Source organism: Clytia hemisphaerica, unplaced genomic scaffold (genome assembly GCF_902728285.1).
Source record: "Clytia hemisphaerica strain Z4C2 unplaced genomic scaffold, Clytia hemisphaerica genome assembly, whole genome shotgun sequence".
NCBI classification, from domain to species: domain Eukaryota; kingdom Metazoa; phylum Cnidaria; class Hydrozoa; order Leptothecata; family Clytiidae; genus Clytia; species Clytia hemisphaerica.
The window spans coordinates 987125-1012486 of NW_027104247.1; the positions used below are offsets into that span (position 1 = coordinate 987125).

The 25362-nt window shown below is 34.6% G+C and overlaps 1 protein-coding gene across 7 annotated transcripts in view; it reads right to left on the reverse strand.

The window, feature by feature from the left end:
• The window catches only part of LOC136816369 (neuroblast differentiation-associated protein AHNAK-like), a 111310-nt gene that overhangs the window by 6846 nt on the left and 79102 nt on the right, over positions 1 to 25362 (reverse strand). For 5 of the 7 annotated variants that reach the window (XM_067072693.1, XM_067072694.1, XM_067072692.1 and 2 more), the window contains exons 37-45: positions 20726 to 20950; positions 17368 to 17421; positions 16317 to 16370; positions 10157 to 10195; positions 8944 to 9012; positions 7833 to 7947; positions 6723 to 6871; positions 3297 to 3502; positions 2157 to 2273 (exon numbers count right to left, since the gene is read on the reverse strand). In XM_067072693.1, coding sequence (XP_066928794.1) covers positions 2157 to 2273; positions 3297 to 3502; positions 6723 to 6871; positions 7833 to 7947; positions 8944 to 9012; positions 10157 to 10195; positions 16317 to 16370; positions 17368 to 17421; positions 20726 to 20950 — 1028 coding nt within the window. Of the gene's footprint in view, positions 1 to 2156; positions 2274 to 3296; positions 3503 to 6722; positions 6872 to 7832; positions 7948 to 8943; positions 9013 to 10156; positions 10196 to 13567; positions 15243 to 16316; positions 16371 to 17367; positions 17422 to 20725; positions 20951 to 25362 lie in introns of those variants that run through there. The other 2 variants (XM_067072697.1, XM_067072698.1) reach the window with 2 other exon arrangements.

Sequence of the window (25362 nt, forward strand, 5' to 3'; positions counted from 1 at the left end):
AATTCCTCTAGGGAAATTAGCGATAGCTTTATCAAGTTGTGTTTTTGAATTGTAAACTAGTTCAGCACTGAGAGTCTGTGAGAAGTCTGTGTGTTGTGAGAGTGAGCAAACTTTTGATTTACGATACGAATTTGCATTTTAGTTTCTTTTTAAGTTCAAGAATTTTCTGTTGATTTTTACATTTCGTTTCAAGTTTCTGTTTGCATTTTTGTTCCTATTTTTTCTGTTCCTTTTTTACAATGTGATTTCGACCAGTGATCAAAAACAATTCTCTCCGCTCACAGCGAGACTTTGCTATGCAGCGATGGCTCAACGGATAGAGCGCTGGCTTCCGAATCTGAAGGTCTTTCTTTGGTGGTGGTTCGAATCCCACTCGGTGCGAAAATTAGACTGGACGAAATTGATGGACAAATGATTGACAGGTATGAAAACTCAGTCAGAAATGAGAAACTAAGTCTCAGAAACTCAGACAGTCAGAAAAGAGAAAGACAGGATCAGAGATAAGAAAATAAAATAAAAACATGAAGGTAACTTTGGGCGATCCGATGTAACTCTTTCCGTTTATCTAACGTCCATATAACGTTAGATGAACGTTGAAACAGTGTTGTGTGCCAACTGGAGAGCCATGGCCTTTAGAATGTATACGTGCCATGCGCAACCAGAAGCCTCTCGGTGACTAGATAGAAATCATCTGAGTCTTGACCTTTAGAATGAATACCTTATCGGGGAAAACTTCGTCGGGGAAAAGTGACGAAATTTTGGCCAATTGACGAATATTTTTCCCCGACGAAGTTTTCCCGATAAAGTACGTGTCAAGCACGCAGACTATCTTTCGGAGTACTGTGGCTGAGTTTTTTGCTTGGTCAGCAAAACCCATTTATGAAGTAAAAACCTAGTTAGAAGTTTAACAGCATCAGAGAATTCTTTCTAGATTCTTATTCCCAGTCCTTTCATGTCTTCTTTAGTTTGAAACTATCAAAGCAATCTCATTGGCATAAGACCAATTTTCTTGAGTGTCAAACTATTTTCTTGATCAGATAAATATGCTTACTTAAGGTACCGCACCTGATCTCAGACTTCGGTCTTTCCATAATTTTTCCATTTTCTTTCGGTTTAGATCGCTAAATTTGTATTAATTGTTCTAGTAATGCGTCTCTAGGGAAATTTGTTTTGTTTTGTCTTTTGTCTTTTGTCTTTTAGAATTTTGGGTTGTTAAAATTCATTGGTCATTTGATTGTTGTCATATGATATGGGAAAAGTTTTAGTTTGTCTGAAATTTGATTAGCTTCTTCAGATACAATACTTTCAAAGTGATAATCAGATGGTTTGAGATATCTATCATTCGTATTCTTTCTATTGGCATGAACAAAACCTAAAATAAATTTTATAATCTTATCTTATTAATAGCTCGTTTCGAAAGTCGAGAATTTCGAGTTACAATAAAATTTCAAACCCATTTTTAGAAATTTCAAATTGTCATATCTCAACTTTCGAAAATAGAAAGACAAAATTATATGGCAGTTTTGATCTCTGGATCATCGGAAGTTTCTGCAGGCTAAATATCTCAAACCATCCGACTATCCCTTTCAGTACAAGTAAATTTGTATTGCCATTTTTAATTCAATCAATCTTCTCCCAAGATGTCATGCTTCAAGCTCTTCCAAAAGAGTGAATGTCGCAAAAAATATTGCTGCTATTGTTTTAGAAAACCCGCAAAGTTTCTTATTGGTCAAACGCTGAAATTCGATTGTCATGTCACGTGACCTAGGTAGGATCTTCTTTTTAACCTCGGCACACTTTTCAGCCAAAGCACGACCCCTTCGGATTTTATTATAAATCTATGTCTCAACCTCCTTGACAGAGTTCTAGTCGTAATCCCTGTCTCACACAATGGGTTGGGAGGCTCATATCACCACCATCCAGGCTAAATGTTCAATCTCAAAAGTGTGAGAAGACCAAGACTTTTACTTTGCTAATTTAAAATTTTGAGATTTGCTCTTTCCATTTGTTGATAGAAACCCTTTTCCACTACAAGAAAAGGGTCAATCTCAAATTTTTAAGTTAGCAAAGTATCTAAAGTCCTAGTTTTTCAGACATTAATTTTGAGATTGGGCCTTTTGTTTTGATGGCAGCGATATATTAAATGAATTCTTAACCTTATCAAGATGCCAGGACAGTAATTTGTCTTTGGTGTCCTTCTTCGTCTTCTCATTTTCATCTTCTTCTTCTTCGAGCCCGACTTCGATTCGTTCGATTAAACCGACATCTTGGAACTGAAAAATGAAACAATGGAAATATAGTCACGTGTCAGTTTTTAACAAGCAAAGCGGCTAAAGCGCTAGAAATGCCGCAAATCGTGATTCTTCGATCCACGAGCCCTTCTTCAAATTAAAGAGGCTCGAACAATGGAAATTTTTGGTTTTTGCTCACTTTGGGCATGATGAGTGACGTCATCAAAAAATTTTTAATCAAAAGTTACCTTATGTGACAAGGATCTTGTGTGCCAAATTTCATAGATAAAAAATTAAGGGGTGTTACAGGAAAAGCCCCCCCCCCTAGTTCTGAACCGCCCCTAAAAGCCTAGGTTGAATAGGGTTAAATTACCTTTAAAATACTCTCTGTAATTCGAATCTTTCTCTAATTTGAAGAAAATCCTCGGTGTCAGGAAGATCGAATTAGAGAAAACCAAATGTAATTATTTAGATTTTAGCATCCTCTCATTCAGTCATTTCTGTTCATGTTTTTCAGGGCTTTCAGGAGAAAAACTACAGTTGACGCTCTCTAATTCAATAGTCAATGAGAATTGAATTTTCTTCGAATAAGGGAAGATATCGAATAGTAGAGCGTCGAATTAGAGAGTCCAGTGTAACGTGATGAAAGAGATTGAAACTCCAAGTTTAGTTATTTTCAGTTAAAGGTTTTGCTTTTAAGTAAGAGTGATATCGTTTGCAATTTTAATTCACAAGCTTTTTCACATTAAACTGACACGGATGTGGAGCAAGATTGGTCAGAAAGAGGAAAAGAAAAACATTTTTCGCTTATATGAGCATAATATAACAAAAGGCAGACACTGCCCTTATATGTAATATGTATCTGATATGAAACGGGAACACTTTTGTAAAAATAAAACCCTCAATTCTGCCTCAGTAATCTAGGAGTTTTAGAGTTCAATCTAAAAGACAATCATCTTTGGTTCTTTGGGCTTCAATTCTTCACCATCCAAAAGGATTTTGATGTGTTCAACAACACTCTACGCAGCGGGTGCGACGCCAGGTGACGGTTCCTAAAAGTAATACCTTTCGTACGAAGACATCTTCTGCACCACGATTAAACAATTCTTTTAATTTCTTTTTCTTCTTCTTTATACTTCCAACTTCGTTCCCAGGGAGAACAACTTTTTCACTGGTTTCCGCGTCCTGGCCTAACAACCTCAAATAGATCTTCCCATCCAAACCAGCGTTCTCGATATCACTTGTATAGATTGTCAATTGATACGAGTTCCCTAGGAAGAAAAAAATTAAAATAGATTTTGTAAATGTAATAAAAGGCCAACTTAAAGGGACATAAAAGTAGTAAAATGTAAACTAGTCATAGCTTTCACTAAATGCCCCCACATAAAGATCATGTCATGCACTTATAAAGCTTTAATGCTTTAAATATTAAACATTAAAAAATAATCAGGAATAAATGATTGATTTAATTATTGATTGATTGAGGCGTTTGCTTGAAAAAAAAAATATATTCCATTATAAAAAAATACATACTTGAAGAATTCATGCAGCTTGATAACTTAATAAAATTTAAGGAAAAGCTGGAAAAGCCTTTCAAAAATATATTTAAAAAGTTATGGTATCATTATCTTACTGATTTTCACATCTCCTGTTTGTTTGTTTTTTCTCCTAGTTTCTTTCTTATAACGATATATGTCATGATTATTATTCACTAAATAGACCTTTTCTAATACCTAATGTCGCAGACATCTTAGATTGTAGGCAAAATATATGGACATACGCAGTGAATAAATCCACAAGGTAACCAGTCAGAAATAGCTTGTTTTTTTTTCATTGGCTGCTATATTTCAACATTTCTCTATCTATTGCTACTTTGCCTAATAAACAATAGTCAAGAGGATACTGCGTATAAAATTTATCAAAAAGTTCTGCGCCATCTTAAGTTGGGTGAAATAGAAACTCACTTATCCTAGTTAAGGCCCGGGCTCCACAAGCGTACGCTGTGATTGCACTTCTCAAGCAAAATCTTCTATGTTTTTGGTCAAAAGAAAAGTAAAGGAATGCCATTGTGGTTCATTCAGACGTACAGTCGAGAAAAGTTAAAATGCGCCTAAATTTCTTTTCAAGTGCATAGTCCTTTTTCATGATGCAATCTTTTCTCCAAGCTGATCGCAGCGCATACAATGAAGAGACGTGCCTTCAGGAAGCTAGACTTTTTGAGTTTATAGCTAGCGATATACTTTCCCTTTATGGTGTTTCTGTATGACTGTCTGTGTACCTAGTCTAACCACCGTTAAATGCCTTCGGTCTCGATGCCGAAGGTCTCTCCTAAGTTAGAAAGCCAGAATTTGGAGCTATTTCACCAAACCACTGGAGCGTAAGTTATTTAGGCTATCACAACTGCATGAAAAAGTTTAACGTGCGCATGTAAAGTTTAACGAGTAAGCAAACTTTTTTCAGGTTTTTCAAAAAGATTTACCGCACTGAAAAGACGTAAAAACACTCTAAGTGAGGTAAATTGTTTTGAAGACCAAAAGAAAAAGTCAACCACGTTTGGATTCAACTTTACATATATGTACATTCATCATTTTTGTATTTTAGCGGTTGTTTTACTAAGTTAAGAAGGACTTTTTCGAGTTACGACCATATGATGGTATTTAAAGCTCAAGAAGCCCTATAAACAATAAAGGTAGTTATCAATAAAATGATAGACAAAAATAAATCAGAGTTTGAACAAAAATATCAAATGTACATTTGAAAACTTAAGCAAATTTCTTTAAAGATTCTGGAAAAAGAATTGAAATCATTGCTGAAGTGAACATCTCACTAAATTACAGTAGTTAGTTAGTATTCAGTTTCAAAGACAAGAAACAAAATTTGAGATACAAAACACTTTTTCTAGTCAATGAATCAGCTCATCATCATCATAACCAGTCTGCCATTTTGTTTGTTTTGATTTGCACAAGTAATATTGTAATTCGTGTTATATCATACACTGTTTTGATTTGCATTTATAACACTCGCTTCAGCTTTTCAAAGCTGAATCAAAGCTAAAATTGTAATATGTAATAATGATAATACCATATAACGTAATATGAAAATATATACTACCGTCCCGGAAAAAAACCGAACATTTACGGAAGAGACTAACTACGGAAATGCTTACGCGACAACAACAAAACAATTCGCAAAATTTTGAGATTCCAGTCCAATATCTATGCGTGAAACTATGAGAGCCTCCTCGTCGCTACGCTCCTGCGGGGGCAAAAATGCGCCAACCACGTGTTATTAAAGAGAACAATTAAAATCACGTGTCAAAAACAAACTTGTAAAACAATTGAACAATGAAAATTAGCCATATTTGGTTTGATCTTTTATTGTGACATGTTTTTTTGACATTTGCTTTGATTTTGTATCCGTTGCATACAGTTTGTTTACAAATTTCGCAAGTACTGTTATGTCCCTTTAAGTTTTTGTATCAAAAGTTATGGCCATCAACCCTGTTCTTACTAGTAGGGAGGTTCTGTTCGATGGGGGAAACTAGTAATGGGGACCCGAAGCGGCTTGCGTGAAGGCATGAATGGGTTTTTTGGTTGCTTAAATGGGTGAATCAGAAAAAAGATTGCAATCCATGCGTTGAATGAATTGACAGTACTGTATTGACAGTAATGATTCGCAATGTTACAATTTTACCCCGTCTTTTGATAATCCCGGAGATCTTCAAACCTCTTTTTAGTTTTATAAATACTACTATACTGCAACAGAGGTCGAAAAATATTGGAATTTCTGGGTATTTTGTCGTTTTCAGATTTTGTTCGGGTCAGAATGGCGGTTTTGCATTTCCACTTTACTTTATTGGACATTTATTGGCTTCTTGCCTATATTTTCAGCCTTTATGGGATGATTTTGAGCTTTATGGTCCCGAATTTTAAGGTCCTAAGTCGTAAGTCTTAAGTTAGAGTTAAAACTCTACAATTCTGAAATAAGATACAGCACTTAAAATGATTTTTAGTTTTAAAGTTTGCCATAGAATTTCTCTTTTTTCTCAATATCAGGACTCTGATTGTAGCAGTCGATAGCGAATGTGCTTAAAAATAATTGTGTTATTCCCAATGGATGAAAGTCAGTTGACATATTCTCGGGGGTTGCTAATATTGAGTTTAAAGCCCGAAGGGCTGGAGTAGAATATCTAAGCTTTCTCAGGCAAGAAAAATTGCCACTTATTTCCCAACCAGAACGCGCCTAGAACGCGCCACAATCATGACGACGGATTGTATGTAGTGGTTCCTTTCTTTTTAAGAACTGCGTTTTTTTGAAATCTAGCGATAGACTTTACTTGCAATCCGGCGTTTGTGTAAAAACCACGCGCGGACGTTCTGGATGGGAAAAAAGTGGCTTAATTTCCCATCCAGGAGTCTCAAGTCTAGCACTTCCAGCTTGGAAGTCAATGACTGCTACTTTTTCGAAGGCGAATCAATATTTTATAAATACCTGGAATATCAAGTTCTACTTGCAAGCTCTTTTTCTTCTTTAACCAAATTTTTGCTGACATATGCTTCTTCGATTCAGTTTCAATGTCCTCTAAAATGACACTCTCTAAATACCATGGCGCCAATCCACCTTTGTTATTGTGACGAATTCTATAGTAGAGAGAGAGAAATGATTTCTAATAAAAGCAACTCTTTCACCTACGCTAAAAGCTGCTTAGAAAAAACTATAGTGGAGTCTCTATAACTCGAACACTCACGGGGAACACGAATTGTTCGAGTTAAAGAAATTTTGAGTTATGGAGTAAGGCATTTTCGGTCGAAATCTTTTTTCAAAAATCGGACTCCATCATATTTTAGGCATTGCAATTTTGCAGTACAATGCAAAAATCTGAAAAAACTAAAGAGCCAGTCTCGAGAAAAGCTTGTAACAGACGGACGGACGGACGGAGGGACGAGCGAACGGAAGAACAAACGAGCGAACAAAGGTTCGTTTATAGGCTCTTTAGGTAGTTCAAACACCCAGGAATAATAACGGCCGAAGTGTAAAGGCAGAGTATTGGGCTACGTTGCAGGAGCCTTAATCCCTTTGCCTGGTCTTACGAAGATTCCAAAATGGTACTTGATAGCCCTCCGCCTGACGCTTAGCAAACAAGAGTGAGAATAGCAAATCACGGTTAAAGAGTTGTCCCTCCTCTAAATCCCTGTAGATAGCTTCGGGTCACCTCCGACTGCGCGTCTTGATGAATTAAAAACATATTTGGAATAGATCATGATATTGCCCTTTAACAAAAACCCCGGTAATTTGATGCACACGTTTTTTTAATAAGAACAAACTATATAAGAATAAAAGGCTTCGATCACCAAAATATTAATAATAAATTAAGAACATTATAAAGCTTTGCGGACTCTAAAACACCATATTTCTAAGGAAACTGGACAAAAATACTCAGAAAATGGTGAAAATAAGAACATGTTAAGAACATCTTTAGACTTAAACCCCAAAAAGTTAAAAACATCCGAAGGCTTCGAAAATTTCGGATGCTCTTATGAAAAACGTGTATAGGACTTCAGAAGTAGCTCCAACCATGATAGATTAAAAAAAATTATTTACCTGATCTTCCGCAAGTGTCCGATATCATTGCTTACGGACACTTCGAACGAGTCGGTTTGATCGCGTTCGAAAAAACTTTTGTGCTTTGTGACGCTATTCTTTAGTTTGTATTCATCTGTAGAAAAGAGAGGAACAGTGTTGAAATTAAGTTTAGTTAATATGGACGGAAACTTGAAGATTATAGATGGTCGGTTCAACCAAAAAGTCTCTTATTGCTAAGACGGAAATAGTGTATTCATGTCTCATTTTGACGGATTTTCGTCTACAGACGGAAAAATTGCAAAACTGGAAAAAAATACTATTTGTAAATTTCAATCGGATTTAGGACCAATAACCAAGAAGTATCATGAGGCTGAGTACAAAAAAGTATCGCTCTAGCGAAGTCGCCATTTTGAAAGAATAAAACCAAAATTCCAAAAAACTACTTGCGTTGAAAAATTAGTTAAGAATGAGAAACCAACATGAGAAACAGATTCGCAGTAGGCCGTTTGTAGTGATAGTGATCTAGGCCACTTAATCACACCATCCAATCAGCGAAAAAGTATCACTTTTAAAGTAATTAAGTAATACTTAATTGAGGGCTACATACACTACACAGTTATTGATGAACAATATCTGACAACGTGGTTTGCGGACCGTAATGTACTAAGTAAATAACAGGTATTTTATTATAAAAAGGAATTTTGTTTTTGTAAACAATCCCCCCTTTATTGTTGGAATATTGCAAATAGAGCTTACAATATAATTGCGGACACCTTTTCAATATATTGCCGGCATTCAGCAATATATTATCAATATATTGGTTGACAATATATTGTGTAGTGTATGTAGTCCTTAATAACGGACTAGATTTCAGTATTCTTAACTTAATAGTTTGTGGTTTAATCCACTAAAATTTAAATCAAACAATACAGAACAGTTTGTTTTCTCCTCGAAATAATACTAATACAGTCAACTCTCTCTAATTCGAACCTCTGTAATTCGAACTAAAATATCGGTCTCTTCAGCTCGAAAAAGAGGTATAAAAAATATAGTTCCTGTAAATCGAATCTTACTCTTATTCTAACCTTCAAGATCGAATTAGGGAGAATCTGAATGTATAAACACTAACCACTTTCTCCTTTTGTTCCAATGAAAACAATAAAAACATCCGCATCCGTACCCGCTCCTCGTTTGTCTCCTGGTAAAAGAAAATATAGAACTTTTGATAAATTACGTCACGAGTAAGGCTTACCAAAATATTACTATGGTAATCGATTCCCAGAGGAATTCATAAGAAGTTTTATCCTATTTGTAAAGTATTTCTATTTAAGGACTGAAGAGATTTAATCACCTTGTTAGTGGTTTAAAAGTAAGGCAGTCGTTGGACTGAAAATAATTTATGGAAAGAACTATTGTTATGGAAATACACCTATATATGTAAAGAAATTCATAGAATTTCTGTCCAACTATCTTTATTCAGGAGAGGACTCGTCAGCACTGCATACCTATCACCCTAGCTAGGCAGATCGAATTGCCTAGTATCTCACGCCATAAAACTAATTGTGGCGCAGACTGAAAGAAGAAGTGGACAAAAGGGAAATTCCTGCGGAATTCTGTGATTATACTCTTTTCCAGAGTGTATCCTCGCGTCCCGGGGGGGGGGGTACTACCCTTGTCGACCGACGGGGGTGCTCCGCTGAGGTTCGAAAAATGGACCCTACGTGGGATTCGAAATTTGCGAAAAAAGTGACCCTGAATGGGACTGAAATTCCAAAATTTTCTCAAATTTTCTACTTTTTCCACAAATTTTTCAAAATAGGCACCCTACAAGGGACTTTTTTTTCTATTTTGGTGTTTTTGCGACCCTACCTGGGACTCGTGGAGGTTAAAGAAGGTACCCTGACCAGCGGAGCATCCCCGTAACCCATCTTGCCCTAGTACCCCCCCGGGCCTCGCGTTTAACGTAGCGTAGTATGGCAGTCAATTTTGAGATATGTGTACACCTTTTTCCAGCTGTTTCGTATAAAAAGTCACCAAAATTTCGAGTAAACAAACCATCCCATTGGCTAAAAGCAAAAACATAAACGAAAAAATGGGCAGAGTATGTGAAAAATGTGCTTTCTTTGCTCTTGTTTATGTTTTTGCTTTTAGCCAATGGGATAGTTTGTTTACTCGAAATTTTAGTGACTTTTTATACGAAGCAGCTAACCGTAAAAAGATGTATTATTGTTTAAATCATGTAAAATTATTTAAAAGTAGAAAACGGCCGCACGTTTAAGGGTGCTACGGTATGAAACATCACGTAATGAATATATAATGAATCAAAATTATATAAACCATACCTGTGATGATATGGACCAAATATTCTGTCGTTTCAATGACTGGAAAGATGAAAAAGAAAAGAAAAAAGTTAAGTAACACATTCATTATAGTACATTACACTGTCTGCACCCCAAAATGTCGATGAATTTTCTTTTCTTTCTGACGCCTCAAATAATCATTGGAATACAAAAATGAGCCAAATGGTACTGATTTGTCACTTAAAGAATCTTTCCCAGTGCATAACTCCATTTTAAACAATTTTGGATAAAAATCATTAAAGCCCGAACAGGGGGGGGGGCACGCAGTTACTACAAGACATGATGTGTAGTAAGTGCTTTTTCAACACTTTTTTTCAGGACCACCACCCTTTGCAGTTACTACACCTTGGTAGTAACTGTTTTCTGAAAAGATTTCCAGGTACCACCCCTGTTTTTGAGTGATATCATAAAAAACATGCTCGAAATTACCCTAAATTGCGATTTTTTTCGACCTAAAGCCATTTTTGTGCTAGATTTTCTTTTAATTCACTTGGTTAACAGCTGTTGAGAATATTTTATTAATAATTACGGAAAGCATAATTTCAAAGTTGGGTCTGAGAAAAATTTTTTTCCGTCCATTTATAACAAAAATATTTATTTTAACAAAGAATTTTTTCAACAAACTTCTGAATAGAGTACCACCACGGTAGTAAGTGTCATACTGTCTTGTTGTAGCTGCGTGCCCCCCCCCCTGGCGCGAACTTTAATTTTTTTGAATATACCTTTTCCAGTAAAATTCAGTCAACTCCCTCTCTAATTCGAACTTGTATTAATCGAATCTTTCTGTAATTCGAACTAAAACATTGCTCCCCTCAGCTGAAAAGTCGTCTATAATATTCTCCTTAATTCGAATCTTTCTTAGTTCGAAAAAAAATCTTTAGTCCCTTGAAGATCGAATTAGAGAGAGAGTCAATTTTTAGCCAATTCCGGGGTAGGAGAAAAAATTGAAGGTAAACGTCATTTTGTAAGAACAAACTATATAAGAACAAAAGGTTTTGATGGTCAAAATGAATGTTAAGAACAAGTTAGGAAAATTATAAGGCAGCTTCTAAAACACCCAATTTCTTAGGAAAATGGAGGAAAATACCCACAAAATGGTAAAAATAAGAACCTATTGAGAACACTTTTAGTCTTAAAACTAAAAAAATTAAGAACATCCGAGGGCTTCAGAAATATTGGATATTCTTATACGAAACGTGTTTATCAATTATGGTTGTTGAAAAGCTTTATTCCTTAACGACAGAAAATAGAAGATCGTTATTCAAAATCGTATAAATGATTGACATTTTAAAACTTTTCTTCAAAAAATAATGGAAGGGACAAATTGACATAACACGTTTCGTATAAGAACATAACAACATTCAAAGGAATAGACTCTGTATCTAGCTAGTCCTCTTAATTTCGTGTTTGATGTGAGGTATAAAAGATGGTCACAGAGATATGATTCATTTGTTTTGGTATTGCTGTACAAAAATTCAAGATTTTTATTGATGAAGCTTAGAGTATGTGCAGCAAAATTCATTGAAAACTCTTTCGATGGAAATGATTTTGTTCAATAAATATTTTGTCTTATTTTGAGTAAGGGTAACTCCCACAAAAAGTGGAAAAACAATTAGCTGTTGCAAAATTCACTTTAATATCAAAATGTCTTAATACTTCTTTTGATAGTGATCATCGACCGCCGGAGGCGGTTTCTTTCATAGTGGTACGCTAATCTCGTTTTGCCTTGACTCATTACTTTGTCTACCATTTACTTTCGTTTTTTTTAACTAGATTACCCAGGTGTTTCTCTTTTTTTCCCTGAATGTCTTATATTCGGAATTGAATAATCGAGACATGAAAAATGACTATATTGTAATCTGTTTTCAATGAATAATCTAAAATGTACTGGAGATGACATGTTTATCTGGTACATGACATGTAAGCGTTAATAATGTGCGCGCACTCTTTCGCGAGCGTGGAGTAGTTGAGGAAAATTGCTGATGGGAACGCAAATTTTTCACTAATTTGAAACTGAATGTTTTCTCTACGAGAACAATGTATACAAACATACGACTTTGAGGCTAAAACATTGAGAACATGCTAAGAACATTTTAAGACTTTTGGCCCTAGAACATTTCTTACAAAAATTATACCAAATTACTCAAAAAAGAAACGTTCGACGTTCTTATAAAAAAATATGTAGTGGGAATACACAATGTTGATTTTTTGTAAACAATCAAGTTGACTTCAATTCTAGTACCTTATCAAAAAGAAAAACTGGGATAAAAATCGATCAAAGAAAGTTTCGTCTGAATTGTTCGATATTAATAAATTCTCGTGTATAAATTTTAGGGGTCGTTCTTTCTGTAGCAAAATGTTTCTAAGAATCCTCATAAAAAAGACACCTTTTAACAATAAATGTGTGAGGTTTTTTACCTTAACCCTATTCGTACTAGGGGGGGGGGTTGTTTCTGTTTGGGGGTAACAGTAACACTTATGTTATTAGCTCATGAAATAATACAGCTTTTCGCGTGAAATTTTCTGCAAATTCCCAACTTTTATTTAGCTTCAAAACAAAAAAAACTGACACTTAAAAACTGACACCTAAGAATTTTTTACATCTTGAGCATGAAGACATTTCTGACAGTAAGGTCTCACAAAAATTGACACTTGTCTAAAACAAATTTATTTACTATGTCAAATATATCTTTTGAACCGTAATTTATTGATTATTTAGGATAAAATAAGCATTTCAGATTCAAAGAACCTTTTTCTAAAGCCTTTGTTAGAATACAATAGCTACTTATAATAACAAAGGAAGTTTTCGGTTTTTGCTCACTTTGGGCATGACGAGGGACGTCATCAAAAAAAAAAATTGTCAAAAGTTATCTTATATGACAAGGATCTGTTGTGCAAAATTTCATCCAAAAAGACCAACTAGATCAAAAGTTAAGGGGTGGTACAGGGAAATCCCCCTAGTTTTGAACCGCCCCTAAAAGCCTAGTATAAATAGGGTTAAGGGAATTAATTTTGGCGAATTTTGCGGAAATCTTTAATTTTTGCCCAAAAACTTATTTTTAGTCAAACAAAAACCAATTTTACCGTATTTACCCAAATTAGATCTTGGCGAATTAGTTCCCTTAAGAGATTTGCCAATCGGTTGCATAAAAAAAAATTAGTGCACGCTTTTTTTATTAAAACATCAACAATTTTTAAAGCTTCCGGATGTTCTTAATTATTCAGTTTTAAGTCTAAAAGTGTTCTTAAAATGTTCTTTATTCGACAAAATTGTGAGAATTTTTGTGCAATTTCTAAAGTAAACCCAATCTTAAAATATTCTCAACTTGTTCTGAGCATTACAGATCGGAAACGTATCAAGTAGTTATCGTTGAAGAGAATAAAACTAAAACCGGTTTTTCCCGATAAATATATTTCTAAATATTTCTCAATAATACTCATAACGAAATAATAAACTACATAAAAATTTAAGTGCCTTTTTAAATGTCTGTTCAATCAAGTGTCTCCGTTATCTTTGGTCCAATTAAAATTGATGGTAACCTCTATAATCGGCACCGAAATATTTGGCACTAAAGGGGAATTCACTCTAAAGTTTAAAACCCCAAGTGATTACTAAGTGCTTTAAAGTACGGTTAGAAAGTAGAGTTTTAACTCAGAATTTTGACATTATACTTAAGGCTTAGGAGGACCTTAAGATCTCAGGATCGAAAAAAGCTGAGAATAAAGCCTGGAAGCCACTTAACCCCTCCCAAATCGAAAAATCTCCTGAAACAAAGTGGAAGTACTGAAATTGCAATTCTCGCCCGAGCTTTAAATTCTGGAAAACATGAAAATACCCAAAATTGCCAATATATTTCGGCACGGATCGTAGTCATGCCTGTTAATTATAAATATGTACATTTTAGTCAAAAATTTCACGATCATTTTTTAAGTCTCTTTTAGCAGGTTAAATCCAATTATGTTGATTGCTCCAAAAAGTCTTGATTAGAAAATATTTGAGAAAAATAATCTCCGATTGCACATCATTGGGAAGAATTGGTTGCGAAGTAAGGGAGGTGACCAAGAAGCGAATCGTCCTTTAATTCATATTGTCTTCAGTCTTGTTTATAATGACATATTCTTGCTAGGTTGCTGTTATTCCATTCGTTAATAGTAAAATATTCGACAATTTTTCAGCTTACGTTATAATGAATACTGTAGTTCGCGTTTTGAACCAGTCACAGTTTTTTAAGGTTCCAAATATTCGATTCATCCGTCCGGAAACGTCATTCTATGCCGTCATGTCACGTCACGTCATGGTAGGTATAGATAGTTCAACGTTTAACGTCTGGTGAAAACAGGTAAATTCGTTGACGTCAAGGCGTATCGTTCCCGTCAAATCAATGTATGTGTTGGTATGCGTCACGTCACGTCAAATCAATGTATACGTTGGTATGCGTTACGTCAAATCAATGTATGCGTTGGTATGGGTCCCGTTACGTCAAGTCAATGTATACGTTGGTATGCATTACGTCAAATCAATGTATGCGTTGGTATGCGTTACGTCGCGTCACGCCAATGTATACGTTGGTATGCGTTACGTCAAATCAATGTATGCTTTGGTATGCGTCACGTCACGTCAAGTCAATGTATACGTTGGTATGCGTTACGTCAAATCAATGTATGCGTTGGTATGCGTCACGTCACGTCAAGTCAATGTATACGTTGGTATGCGTTACGTCACGTCACGTCAATGTATACGTTGGTATGCGTTACGTCAAATCAATGTATGCTTTGGTATGCGTCACGTCACGTCACGTCAATGTATACGTTGGTATGCGTTACGTCAAATCAATGTATGCTTTGGTATGCGTCACGTCACGTCAAGTCAATGTATACGTTGGTATGCGTTACATCAAATCAATGTATGCGTTGGTATGCGTCACGTCACGTCAATGTATACGTTGGTATACGTTACGTCAAAACACTTCAAACCACGTCACGACGTCTCCCCGTCCAACCATCGACGTCCGGCACATTTCAACCAGATCCAGGTTAATTTTTGGTTAAGAAAACCGTTCGGAATATTCTAAATTTGTAAATATGTTAAATTTATGTCATGTATGTGTGTATGTGGTAAAATTTGTGTTGCAGAAATAGTTTTTGAGTTGAAGTTGAAGTAAGTTATACCAAAAAACTTTCGTTGAATATATAAACACTTTTGACTTTTTTTTCGTAAGCCATTTTTATCCGTAGCTTCAGATTGGGAATTTGTCATAAAATACCCTCACTCCTCTAAGGGTTTCTACTCCCAGAAGATTCTTGAAAAAACAGACAGGATTATTTTATGGATAATTGCAAATGCAATAACGCATATTTAGTTTTTGATCGAATTACAGGGTGTCCGGAAAGGAAGTATCGAGTTCGAACATGATTCTGAGTAAAAGGTTGCTGCGTGTGTTTAACAAAATGTAAGAAAATATAATACACAAACACAATAATAGTTTTTGTGATTAAAAATAATTAATTTTCTTTACAATTTTCATGACGTTTAAGCAGTGCCGTAGGAAGCATTTCCATATTGGGGGGGGGGCTGAAGTTTAGTGACACCGCGAGGGCCAACCATGGTTTGGCCCGAGGGGGGAAATTTTGAAAATTTGAGCTCTAGATTGCTTGAAAGTGCACTCAATTGTGACAATTATGACAAATTAAAAAAGAAAAACTTTGCATTTTGCAGAATAACCATTTTTGAAAAAATTATTGGTTGCTACGGCACTGCGTTTAAGTTATTGAGAATTGTTTTTTGTAAAAGTTATTCATAAAAGATGTCTCATGACAATTAATATGACACAGAAAGAAACTTTGATAAACATTGCAAATCTAGTGAAACACACACAAGAACTTTCTTTCTATAGAAGTGGTGCAACTCGATACTTTTTTTCTGGACACCCTGCAGATGTGTTTTGTAAGGGTCATTTAGAAATGTCGATTTAGATTGAGGCTGAAATTTTACCAATGTAAAACAATAAAGTGTAGATCGAAGTGCAATCTGGTAACTTTGCTGCTTTTTTACTGTATTTTTAGACGTAGGAATTGAAAATCTCGGTTTTCATGAAAAAAAATTATAATGAAGAAAAAACAAAAACAATTGAAGGATTCTCACCTTCGATGTCAGGAGATGATTCTACGTTGGTTGAAATCTCTGGTTCGATAAGATCTGTGAAAAGATAAAATTCAACGTATAAACAGTACACCTTTTCGATCGTAGTCACGCGGTCAGGCGCGTGCCACTTTATTAATTAATTTACCACCCTAAACTCGATCCAATCCTTTCTACACTTATTTTTATTGTCTTTATGCGCGAAAAAAAGACTGGGACGGTTTTAGGGTGGTAAAATGGACAAAAATGCCCACGCGGCAATTAGCAGCTACGGTCGAAAAGGTGTATTACATATAAAGTAATCAATATTCGGCTCAGCATCGGACCTTTCATGTCGCTGTATTTTCTGTTTTTAAGTTTTTAAAGAAGCCGCCCGCGGTTTGTCGATTGAAATTTTTTTCGGAAGAAACGGCTTGCTGGGCCGCCTCGGCTTCTTATTAAAATTTTACTAGTTTTCAACTTTCTTAAAATGAAAATCGGGGACGTTCGTATTTTTTAAATCAAATGAGTTTCAAAGGCTCTAATGGCCTCAGTTTAGCATCAAATACCTTCAAATTGTATACAAATTGACGTAGATTTAAAAAATGCAACATAAAAGGTTTTGTATAAAAAGTTATGGACCTTTGAAGGTATACTACCGGTGTTTTTACCTCTCTACTGTACAACCAGTATACTCGTAGTCGGACGCTAACGTATTAAATGATTATTTCAGCTTAGGAAAATGGGAAATTATTTCCGCCGATTTAGATATTAAAATTTAATCAGTGAGAGACCGTCTAGCAACAAAACGAGCCAAAATTAGCCGGATTATTATAATTGTGTTTGTGAGATTACAAAGGGTGGATTTCCTTTCAACTGGCCGAAATAAACATTTTCATTTCATATAATTATAAATTACAGTCGACACTCTCTAGTTCGACATTCTACGATTCGATTCGCTCCCTTATTCGATGAAATGGAATTGGAGACAACAAAAACAACAGTACCATCAAGTCGCATTTAGTACAAGTTTTTTTTATCGTAAGAAAACAAAGCCGACAGAAAAAATATATACCTTCAGGTTCTCGCAAAGATTCTGCGTTTACTTCTTCATCTGAAGTTTGGGTCCCTGAAAAAAAATAAAATAAAATTACACCTTCCTTTTGATGAATGTCCTGAAATAGTTATTTCCAGATAGTTGGAAATGAAAAAATTATTTCAAAAGAGGAAAAAATTGCACTTCTTCCTTCTCGGATCGAATGTAATGATCAATTATGGTTTTTGTTAATCCTGCATGATTGAAATAAAACAATAATATTTCTCACAGGATTTAAACAATCTCACAGGAGATTAGTAAACCATTTATTCATCATCACATTTTTATTTAAGGGGGTTTAAAATTATTTTTCCTCATTCTTGAGTGCGTGTGCTTTAAATTTAAAATCCATAATTTAAAGGTTTTGTTTTTGAATAGAGTGATATCGTCTGCTTACTCATCAATTTTGATTTACAAGCTTTTTCACATTGAATTGACACGAATGTGGAGCAAGATTGGTCAGAAAGAGGAAAACAAAAACCTTTTTTGCTTATGTCAGCACAATATAACAATTTAATTAGCAATACACGTTTTTTGTAAGAACACAAGGCTTCGATGACCAAAATATTAAGAACAATTTAAAGTTTTGTGGACTCTAAAACACCCGATTTCTTAGGGAAATGGGCAAAAATGCCCCAAAAATGGACAAGTTAGGAACATTTTCAGACTTCAAACTCAAAAAGTTAAGAACATTTTTAGGTTTCAAAGATTTTGGATGTTCTTATAAAAAAAACGTATATTATGTTAATCGCACCGAAGAAAGCTAAAAAGGACCATAACAACAACAAAGTTTGCTTGAAACAAGAAACTCATCGCTCCTGCAATAAAGGAAAAATTTCGTGATAAATAAGCAGATGAGAAAGATTTCCTTAAAGATTAAAAATTAAGAAATGTCCTCTGATTTTAGAAAATTAAATAAATGAAAGCTGATAGCGACACAAACATTTAAAAGCAATTTGTGAGAATTTTTTCCGTGTTTAGCTTGTTAGTTTTTATTTAAACATTTTTAATGATCTAAAACAGTCTGTAATTGTTTTTCGATAGTTTGGAAATTAATTTTTTCTAATCTGCTGACGTGGCAACCAAAACACATCAGAAGGATTAAACCGCCACATTTAAAATTAAAGTGAAGATGGAAAGTTATTCTTTAAGTGAAATGGCCTGCATCTTGCAGGTTTATGAGCTTTTATTTGCCTATACTCGTTGTATGTTTCCCAGATGGCACACAACGTTGTTTCAACGTTAAACTAGCGTTATATGGACGTCGTGAACGTTAGATAAACGATGAAAAGACGTTGTGTGCCAGCTGGGCTTCCTAAATTCTCCCCTCCCCCTCCCCTTGAAAATATCACTGAAATTATGAAAAACTTGACGTATTAAGTGGAAAACTACAAAAGGTCAACAATTTCGTGTTCTGGGCTCATTGCAATGTTTCATGTCAGGAATAAGAAGGGCTTGCGTATTTGGTTTCCTCTAGGGGCACTTGGTACTTTAGCAAAATGGGTGTCAGGTATTTGCATAAGGGTCCTTTTTTAAATCCTCGAAAGTCTCTCAAAGAACTATACTAAAAACGATATGTAAATTAGCAATTGATTAGGAAACTTTTGATCAGTTTTGGATTTGAATTATCATGAAAAGATATGCAGACAATAACTGCAGACAATGACTGCATTGTCTTGATATAAAAATCTTTTTTTTATTCCAACCAGATTTGTTTTTTCCGATATCCATTTACAATCAATGCGACGAATTAAAAAATATTTATACATAATAGCAAATAATGAAAACTTTTCCTTTTCCATTGATCTTACAATTTCTGTAACTGAGATACAACATGACAACACTGCTGCTTCGGAAGTGTAGAAGAAGGCCAATATTTTCATCTTTCTTTATTCATTTGAAAATTGGAGTAAACAACGGACAAAGACAGGACACGGTGAGTGGGAGTAGATCACGTTACATCACACATACGAGTTTTTTGATAAGAACATCTTCTTAATTTTTTTGAGTTTTAAGCTTACAAAGGTTCTAAACATGTTCTTGTTTCGCCATTTTTTGAGTATTTTTGTCCAGTTTCCTAGGAAATTTGGTGTGTTAAGGTCCGCAAAGCCTTAAAATGTTTCTTAACTTGTTTTTAACATTTTATGTTCTTATATAATTTGTTCTTATAAAAAAAACGTGTATCTAAGAGCGTGAGATTAAGAAGAACAAGCGTATTTTTCTAATCTCAAGATTAGAATTCACCAGAGACTAATTTTTCACTAACATAGAATGATAGAAAGAGTGCTTTTATGTTCTTTGATGAAATTTCAAAAATACCGAGGGTGTGTGTTCTTTACTGTATTTGTCTGTTATTTACTCCATTTTCAAAAGAATAAAGGAAGATGAAAATATTGGCCTTCTTCTCACTTCCGAAGCAGCAGTGTTGTCATGTTGTATCTCAGTTACAGAAATTGCAAGATCAATGGAAAAGGAAAAGCATGCACTATTACATAAGAAAGTAACCAAAAATTAGATTTTTTCATGCAAGTTAATTTTCTCGCAAACGGAAAAAACTAATTTGGTTTCGACCAAATTTTCATCTTCAGACAAACTAGAATTTTCAAACATAGTGTTCTCGCTGTTTTTCTATTTTACAAATCGGTTAACATAAAGAAATAAAATATGGCTCTGGTTCCGGATAAGGTAAGCATTATTGGCAAAATTTAACTTCACAAAAATCTGAAGAATAGCATTAATATCCCTTTTAAAGGGGGAACTTAAGACCCCTTCCCACTGAAAAAATTTGCCAAAATATCGTCGCCGGTGGATAATTATACTCTAATTTTTTCCTCCTGAAAAATCAATCCTTACTGCAAAAATGTTATGCTACTTTCCCCGCCCCTACTGAATTTTCTGACTTGAAAACAATAGAATATAAATCCCCAGTCATAGTAAATATGGAAATATCAATCCCCATCAATTTTCAGTCCGTTATTTTAACCCCCACTGACGGAAAATATCCTACCGGATCTGTGAGTAGGGGGTGTCTTAAGTGATTTCTAATTTCTTAGATTAAAAACCTTGTTTCTTAAAATTTGGTATTTTGGTATAGTTATTAAAGCTTTTATTTTTAAATAAGAGTGATATCGTTTGCTTACTCATCAATTTTTATTTACAAGCTTTTTTACATTAGATTGACACGTATGTGGAGCAAGATTGGTCAGAAAGAGGAAAAGAAAACTTTTTTTTTGCTTATATCAGCATAATATAACAATAGCAAGACACTGTCCTGATATGAAATATGTGTCTGATATGAAACGGGAACACTTTATATAAAAATAAAACCTTTAAATACCTTCGTTATCAGGGTGTGAAACGATTTTCAAATCATCCGCTTCTCTGTCATTCAACGTGTAAGTTTTCTTCTTTCTGAAACTCAAGATGCTTCCAAAACCTCTTGGTTTGTTGGCAGGTTTGACGTCAGATTGTGATCGAGGTTCAATGGTTGAAGACATTTCTGGTGTTTTTGAATCTGGTTTAGTTTTGGTTGTATCTACTGGTGTTGATGGTAATTCAGAACCTAAAACGAAATCAAATTGATCCAAAAATTGAAATTAAGTTTTCTGGTACTGCAAAATCTAAACCAAATCAAATTGATGGTCAAAAATATGAAATTAAGTTTTCAAAGACAATAAGGGTAGATGATGAATGGATGGAAACATCCCAGGTTGAATGAATCCTTAGTTGATTGAACTGGTTAAGTCCAAGTTGAGTCTTTCCAATGAAAAACGTATGGAATAAAATGTGTGTAGAAAAATATATATTGATTACAACGTGGCATTGTTTAGGATATACCTTCTCAAAAATAATAACAATGGAAAATAACAACGTGTGCCAACGTGTGTGTACTCGAAAATATAATTTCCAAAAGACGTGCAGACCAATTCTAAGTTCTCTCAATAATATTGACGAACAAGTGCGATCGAGAATGTGTTCATTGATTGCCACGCGGAGGCGTTTTTTATAGCTGTCGAGGAAAGATTCTTTTGTAATTACTCGCATTGGTTACCACCGATATATTTGCAATGTAACGATAATAAACCGAGAATTCTCGGCTGACCGACCGAGTAACGACTAAACATTCGTAACGAAAATAAAAATTAAATACTCGGCTTAGACATACTATGTGAAAATTTGAAGATGCGATTAGACAAAGTTTACTCCTTGTTTTTAACGACAGTTTTAATGAGGGTCCACTAGGCTGATTAAACGGATCTAGCCAGAATTTTCGGCAGACCGACCGAACAACGACTAAATAAGAATCGTTGAAACGAAAATAGAACTTTTAATGCTCGGCTTAGAATTGAGAAATATAAATATAAATATTGTAAATAGATATTGATTTAAACGAAAAAATGTTAAAAGTTGAACAAAATTTAGAGAAAAATTTTCGGCTGAAAAACGACAAAAAAAAAGAGATCAATATAGCAACAATGCAACACAAATACCCGAGATTTATATAAAATTTTAACAATGACTGAAAATTTCGGTTTGAATACGAGATAGTGACGTATCCTCGATTTAAGGACTGAACAGTAAACAAAAAAACTAGAATTTAATGAATTTTAGACGAAGATTCAACTTTTGAAGGCAGAAATATCAACCAAATAAATCGAACTAAAGTCTCTCGATAAATCGACCGAGAAATTTTTCGTTTACCGTATATCTTAATGGTAAATAAGACGGAATAAGCTATAGAGACAATAAATCAATGTAACAGCTTTGCAATATTGCTCAAATAAATGACAGAATGATGTCAATCAAAATGATCGATAGAATATTCAGCTATTTTAAGTTATGTCATCGAAGTGGAGTGTGTAGTATACACGTTTTATAAGACATCCAAATATTATCGAATGTTCTTAACTTTTCGAGTTTCAAGCCTAAAAAAGTTCTTTAATTTACCATTTAGCAAGTTTCCTAAGAAAATGAATGTTTGTTTTAGAGTTCATAAAGTCTTGGAACAATCCCGGCGTATCATCAGCTTCGATAAAATTCACTGGCGTCCATCAATAACGTAGGTTACATAATCCCTTTATTTTAAATGTTCTTATTATTTTGGTCTTTTGAGCCTTATGTTCTTATATAGTTTGTAGTGTAGTCGTACTATCAAACGAATCTTAATTCTGTCAACTGTCAACTAAACCCAAGATTTAACGAATCTTTTCGGCAAAAACGACATTGCGACAACATTGAGATTATAAGTTGACAGTTGATTTCATGGACGAGAGAATTTTTATTTCCTTGTGAAATTAACTGGCGATTCGGAAAAAAAACTAAATATCTATAAATTGTTATCACCCTATCAAAAACTCATTATAAAAAGTAAATTTTCGATTTAAAGGAAGCAACACAAAATAAATACACCAAAAATTGTTTCTTTAACGGAAGAATTTATTTCACAATTTCTCTAAGAAACGAGTATTTAACGTGATGATGAATGGTTTGTAAAAAATTCTTCCTCGCCAAAAAAATGTTCACTATCGGGGTAAAAACAAGGCAGCTAAAAAGTAATTTTTCAAAAAAGGTCTATTACTGAAAAATAATTTTTTATCCCCAATTTTCCCGAATCTCCGTATAAACAAAGAAGGATTAGGTAGCGTGGATCTTTGCTAGATCAGTAGTAAATTGATATTATCCATATACAAATCTGCTGGTCTTGGAAATCAACGCATTTCAGAAGGATGAATCATTAACTTGTCTACGAAAAGCCGTTAAGGCGAGACCATATTAATTTGTTGTTTTACGGGCTACCCAAAAAAGAGGGTCAGTCGGGCGGCGAAAAAATAAAAGTGAATTTCACCTGTAAAATCAACCAAAATGGCAGCAAAAACTACTACATCCTGACCAAAATGAGAAATAGAAAATAAAAATACGAAAAAAAGTCGAACTCGTGGATAAAATGAAAAATTGAACATAAAATTCTCAAATCCTTGCGAAAAAACTACCAAAATTTTGAACATTTGAGAGTCTGTAAAGAAATGAAAATAAAAATGTATTAGCAAAATTAATCTTATTTTGATTTCGATTTTTACAATTTCAGGTTCGGTCGGGCCGTAAAATAACTCATCAAATTGATCTCGCCAAAGTTTAGAATATAGCGAGTATATGCTGTTGAGCGAGAAAAGCTACCCGTAATTTTGGACCTGCAAGATTGAAAACGATAAAAGCACTGATAAAACCATTGTTCTCAGTCAGTCAGGATCTAGACAAATCAAAAACTGAACAGCCTCTGCTGCAGGAGAAATAGCACGTAAAAACTGGCTAAAAAGAAATCGGAAGATTAATTCAATGACGTAAGAATTAGTTGCGCAATAAACGTGCATGCAATTAAATTGAAAGCAATGTTCAATAATGCGATCAATCTAATACAAGAGAAAGAAATTATGAACCGTGCCAAGATAAGGCGTGCGAACCAAAGCTTTCGAAAACAGAGTCGCACGCAAGCCACGGAAACACGCATGATGAAAATAAAAATGAAAGTAGAAAATGGTTTTACCTCCCTTGTCGCTACCTCACGGTATAAAGAATTTAAAATAAATCAGGATTGAAAAGTGTAGGCGAACGAAGGCTATTTAAAGAGGCATCGTTAAATTCCGAACCTATTGTTTCTTTAATAATAATAATTGTTTTAGACTGGCAATTACAAGCATGATCACTCTCCATGACAACCTGTGAGCTAAATATTTAGACTAAGTACCTCGTGACAAAACATGTCGCTTACTGGGTGAGCTTTTTTCAACTATAGACGATTTCTTTATAAGAACTTTGCACTTCTTTTGCACGATCATTTTGATTGACATAATTCTGTCATTTATTCGAGCAATATACCAAAGATGTTAGGGGCCGCGTACGCAAAGATTTTCCAAAAATTTGATACCCCTCCCCTTGTACGCAGAGAACAATAGAAATTATGTCATTTAAACAATAGAAGTACGCTTTTGCTAAACCCCCCTCCACCCCTTCACTATGTACGTACTTTATGGATGGCACTTTACATCGATTTATTGTCTCTATTCCACCTTATTTACCGGTAAACGAGAGATTTCTCGGTCGGTTTATCGAGGGATCTTTGTTCGATCTATTTGGTTAACCTTTCAGACTTCAAACGTCAAGCTATCATTGAGAACTTTGCACTTCATTTGCACTTTCGAACACAACAGAGTGACTGACTGCAGCGATTTTGAACAACCCGCAGTTCTGACCCGCAAAACCGAGATCAGTAAAAGTACTGATTTACCGTCGTCCTCAGCTGGTCAAGATGCTCAAAACAAAATAAAAGGCGTTGCAGAAAAACACACATACATAAACTCGCCATCGAATGTTAAACAGGTCACTCGATATGAAAGGCTGTTATTGACTGATAGAGCTAATTTATTCAGGCTGAGTGGTTTGGTTGGCAGACCAAGTGTTCCTGAAACTTACAATGTACAACCATGGTCGAAATATATTGACATTTTAGTGTATTTTATTTACGTTTTTCAGAATTTAAAGTTCGGGCGAGAATTGCTATTTTAGCACTTCAACTTTCTTTCAATAATATATATTAAATATTTCGATTTTGGAAGAGTTCGGTGGCTTCTAGGCCTTATTCTTGCAAATTTGAGCTTTTAAATTCGGAGATCCTAAGGTCCAAAGTCTCATGTTAAAACTCAGAGTTAAAATTCTACTTTAGTTTAACGCGCTCAAAATTCTACTTTAGTTTAACCCGCTTAAAAATCATTTTTGGTGTTTAAAATTTCGCAGGGATCCACTTTGTCTCAAATATTTTGTCCATGATTGTAGATTGCACTCATCTATGAAAATCTCTTGTTTCACCTTTGCATATCCACTTGGGATAAGATAAAGGTAAAGAGGTTTCAAGGGGTATATCATTGTTGCACGAAGAATCAGAGCAAATAACAATAGAAATTTCATTACATAATCAATGTT